The sequence below is a fragment of the Numida meleagris genome, unplaced genomic scaffold (assembly GCF_002078875.1).
Source record: "Numida meleagris isolate 19003 breed g44 Domestic line unplaced genomic scaffold, NumMel1.0 unplaced_Scaffold180, whole genome shotgun sequence".
Lineage (NCBI taxonomy): Eukaryota > Metazoa > Chordata > Aves > Galliformes > Numididae > Numida > Numida meleagris.
The window spans coordinates 498,734-502,777 of record NW_018363597.1 but is presented as its reverse complement, the minus strand read 5'-3'; the positions used below and the strand labels follow the sequence as shown (position 1 = coordinate 502,777).

The 4,044-nt window shown below is 69.9% G+C and overlaps 2 protein-coding genes across 2 annotated transcripts in view; one reads left to right on the top strand and one right to left on the bottom strand.

The window, feature by feature from the left end:
- The window catches only part of LOC110390697 (GTPase IMAP family member 8-like), a 685,191-nt gene that overhangs the window by 619,689 nt on the left and 61,458 nt on the right, over nt 1–4,044 (bottom strand). The window lies entirely within an intron of this gene.
- Nucleotides 7–2,220, top strand: ZNF467 (zinc finger protein 467). The gene is made up of 4 exons (XM_021382162.1): nt 7–136; nt 272–370; nt 469–567; nt 696–2,220. The coding sequence occupies exons 1-4, from the start codon at nt 103–105 to the stop codon at nt 2,072–2,074; spliced, it is 1,611 nt and encodes a 536-aa protein (XP_021237837.1). The 5' UTR covers nt 7–102; the 3' UTR covers nt 2,075–2,220.

The following is a 4,044-nucleotide window of genomic DNA, read 5'->3' as shown; positions in this document are numbered from 1 at the left end:
GGGGGGCGGGGGCCAAGCTCCAGGCTGGGGGGGTCCCGAGCTGCGTGTTTCTCATCGCCCCCCCCGTGCAGCCCCCCTTGTTGTGAGGCCAGCGGCAGCGCCATGAGGGAGAATTTCGACGCCCTGCTGGCCCTGGGTAAGGCTGCGCTGCCCGCTGCGGGGTTGCTCCCGTGCCCCGGTGGCTCGGCGAGGCGATGGCACCGACCCCGGCGCCCTCACGGTGCGGGTCCCGCTGGTTCCCCGCGGCTCAGCTCGGCCCCGTCCTGTGCAGGTGTTCCCATCGCCAAACCGGAGCCGGTGCCGCAGGCGGAGGAGCCGTGTGCCGGGGTGCAGCTGGAGGATGGCGAGGCACCGGGCTGCGCCGGCTCAGGTGGGTGCCAGGGCTGCGGGTGAGCGCCCGTCCCTCGCCGGGGTCTGCGTGGGGCTGGGGCAGCGCGCAGCACTCGGCTTTACCGCGTGTCCCCCCAGCGAGGCTGCTGGTGCCCAAGGAGGAGGCGCTGCCGGAGGGCGATGCCGATGGCGGCGGTGGCACGGGAGCCGGGCAGGGGCCGGAGCTGGGCTGCTCAGGTGAGGGGATGTGTCGGCACACGGCAAACCGTGGCTGACGAGCGGGTCCCGGTGACGGTCGCGTGGCGCCTGTGGCGGTGCCGCCTTTCCTTGGTGCGGGACACACCGGCAGCGCTCTGTGCCCGCAGAGGACTGGCTGGTCCGGAAGGTGAAGGTGGAGGACGAGGATGAGGAATGGGCGGCCGGGCTGGGCGCCGAGGCCCTGCTGGCGGGGCAGCCCCCGGGCAGCGCCTGCAAGCCGGAGCCGATGGAGGAGCCGGAGCTGCCGGAGGAGCCGGGGGAGCTGGGCTACGGCACGCTGCCCGCCTTCACGTGGCCGCTGCTGGGCGAGGGCCCGGCCGGCGCCTGCCAACACTGCTGCTGCGCGGCGCAGTGCGGGCAGTGCGTGCCCCCGGCCCCGGCCCCGCCGCGGCCCTTCGCCTGCGCGCAGTGCGGGAAGGGCTTCGGCAAGAAGGCGCACCTGACGCGGCACCTGCGGGTGCACACGGGCGAGCGGCCCTACCCCTGCGCGCAGTGCGGCCGCCGCTTCCGGCAGAAGATCCACCTGCGCTCTCACCAGAAGACGCACACGGGCGAGCGGCCGTTCCCCTGCTCCGAGTGCGGGCGCCGCTTCCGCAAGAAGACGCACCTGGTGCGGCACCTGCGCACCCACACGGGCGAGCGGCCCTTCGCCTGCGGGCGCTGCGGCCGCGGCTTCGCCCACAAGCAGCACCTGCTGCGGCACCAGCGCCTGCACGCCGAGCCGCCCGCCGAGGCCGAGCCGCCCGCCGACGAGAAGCCCTTCCCCTGCCCCGAGTGCGGGAAGAGCTTCAGCTGGAAGAAGAACCTGACGTCGCACCGCCGGCTGCACGTGGAGGGGCGGCCCTTCGCCTGCGCCGAGTGCGGCCGCGGCTTCAGCGACAAGCGGCACCTGACGGCGCACCTGCGCGGGCACATGGGGCTGAAGCCGTACGCCTGCCCGCACTGCGACAAGACCTTCAGCCACAAGCCCAACCTGGCCACGCACCAGCGCACTCACACGGGCGAGCGGCCCTTCGCCTGCCCCGACTGCGGCCGCGGCTTCGCCCACAACCAGCACCTGCTGCGGCACCTGCGCGTGCACACGGGCGAGCGGCCCTTCGCCTGCCCGCAGTGCGGGCGCTGCTTCAGCTCCCGGCCCAACCTCATCGCCCACACCAAGGCGCACGCCGGCGCGCGCCCCTTCACCTGCGAGCAGTGCGGCCGCGGCTTCAGCCGCAAGTCCCACCTGGCGCGGCACCAGGCGGTGCACACGGGCACGCGGCCCTACGGCTGCTCCCAGTGCGCCAAGCGCTTCAGCTCCAAGACCAACCTGGTGCGGCACCAGGCCGTGCACACCGGCCACCGGCCCTACATCTGCACCCAGTGCGGCAAGAGCTTCAGCCGCAAAACCCACCTGCTGCGCCACGAGCGCACCCACGCCACCGCGCCTGCCCCGCAGCAGGGCTGGGTGGCACCGGCGCCGGCCCCCGCCGCGCTCTGCCCATGAGCGCCCTTGGTGCCACGCTCAGCATCCTGCACCGGCACCACGGGTGGGTGAAGGATCTGGCGGCTCCGGCGTGGGATGGGTGCTGTTGGTACTGCTGCCCACTGCGGTCACCAGGAGCTGTGTTGCATCGTGGCACGGGCGAGGACAGAGCTGACGTGCTCCTGTGGCACGGTGGAAGGTGGCAGCTCCCACCGGGGACGGCGATGCGCTCGGACACCTTGGCTGTGCGTGCTGGGTGTGGGCTCGGTGCCGGTGCAGCCCCTCTCCATGTAGGGTGCAGCTCGGTGGCTCCAGCGCCCTGACCACGGCACTGCTGGTGGCTCCTGTGGGCTCCCACTCTGCTCCCACCCTGCCCGGGCGCGGCTGGCTCCACTGTGGCAGGAACGAGTCGTAAATGCCAATAAAATGCCCTTTGCCAAGATTTCCATGGGGACGTCGCGCCAGAGGGACAGCTGCACGGGGAGGAGATGGCACAGGGGCAGGGGCTGTGCGCTGTCAGAGCTGTGGGGCAGCCGGGACGCAGTGTCCCCAGGGCAGACCCGGGGGCTGTTTGGGGTCCCAAAGGCCCCCCAGCTGCTGCTGGTGCAGCGACGGCCGTGTGCCCAAGGGCTGTTTTCCCCACGCTCTGCGGCGTGCCGAGCTGAATCTGTGCTTGTTTGCTTGTGGAACCGCGAGCGGGAGCTGTGCAGGAGCACACGTAGAAATGGGCTTTTATTGGCATGGAGCAGAGCAGGATGCAGCTCCCGGGTGCAGGATGAGGCCTCGTTCCATGCGTCACAGCCCGCAGAGCCCCCAGTGTGGCCGTGGCAGGGGGCCCGGTTATGCAGCCCCCGGACACCGGTTTATCTCCTGCTGCAGGGCCACGGGGCTCCTGGCTGTGTTTCCTGTTATTGCGGTGCGGTGCCGGGCGCGATGCCGGGGGGCTGGTGGCCACGGAAGGGAGGGGGCTGGGGCTGTGCCTGCTGCCGCCCTTCCCTTGGCAGCTGGGCACCTTCCGGCCCCAGGATGGGTGCAGCCCCCGGGGGGAAGGGCGGTGCCACAGTGCGGGGCTGCTGGTAATGGGGGACCGGAGTGGTGGCTTGGGGGGAGAGGGAACACGGGGGGCTGGCCCTGGTGTCCCCAGGAGTCAGCACTGAGCTGGGGCCAGGGGGTGTCCTGCAGATCCAGGCAGTGCTCCTGTGCCTGCTGAGCTTGGGGAGCAGGGACATCACTGGGGATGCCAGTTAGAGTGAGTCTGCAGGCACAGCTGTGGCATGGGGACGTGACCAGGGACACTGGTGATGGCAAAGCTGTGGGCACGGCTGTGGCATGGTGATGCGACCAAGGACACCAGTGGTGGGCACAGCTGTGGCTTGGGGACGTGACCAAGGATGCTGGTAACAGTGAGACTGTGGGCAGGGCTGTGGGACAGGGCTGTCTCCAGGGACGCTAGTCACATGCACGGCTCTGGCATGGGGACATGACCAAGGACACCGTCTCTGCTGACCCTGGGGACTGGGGACATCACTGGGGACACGAGTCAAGGCCAGTCTGTGGGCACAGCTGTGACGTGGGAGATGTGGTGAGGCTGCAGGCATGGTAGTAGTGCAGGGACATCAGCCCTAGTTGCTGCAGGGCTGTAGCCCCCCGGGTGCCCCGTGCAGTGGGAGCAGCTCCAGTACCACGGCAGCACTGCCGCACGCTCACAGCTGTGGCCCTGGGGCTGTTCCCTGGGAGCGGTGCCCAGCCAGTGAGAGCCCTGGGAGCTGGAGGATACCAACCACCCTCTGTCCTACCCACCTGCCTGTCTGTCCATCTGTCCCTCCCTTCCTTCCTCTGTCCCATCCATCCACCCATCCCTTCATTCCTCATCCATCCATCCATCCATCCATCCATGCATCCATCCACGCATCCATCCATCCATCCATCCATCCATCCATCCATCCATCCATCCATCCATCCATCCATCCATCCATCCATCCATCCATCCA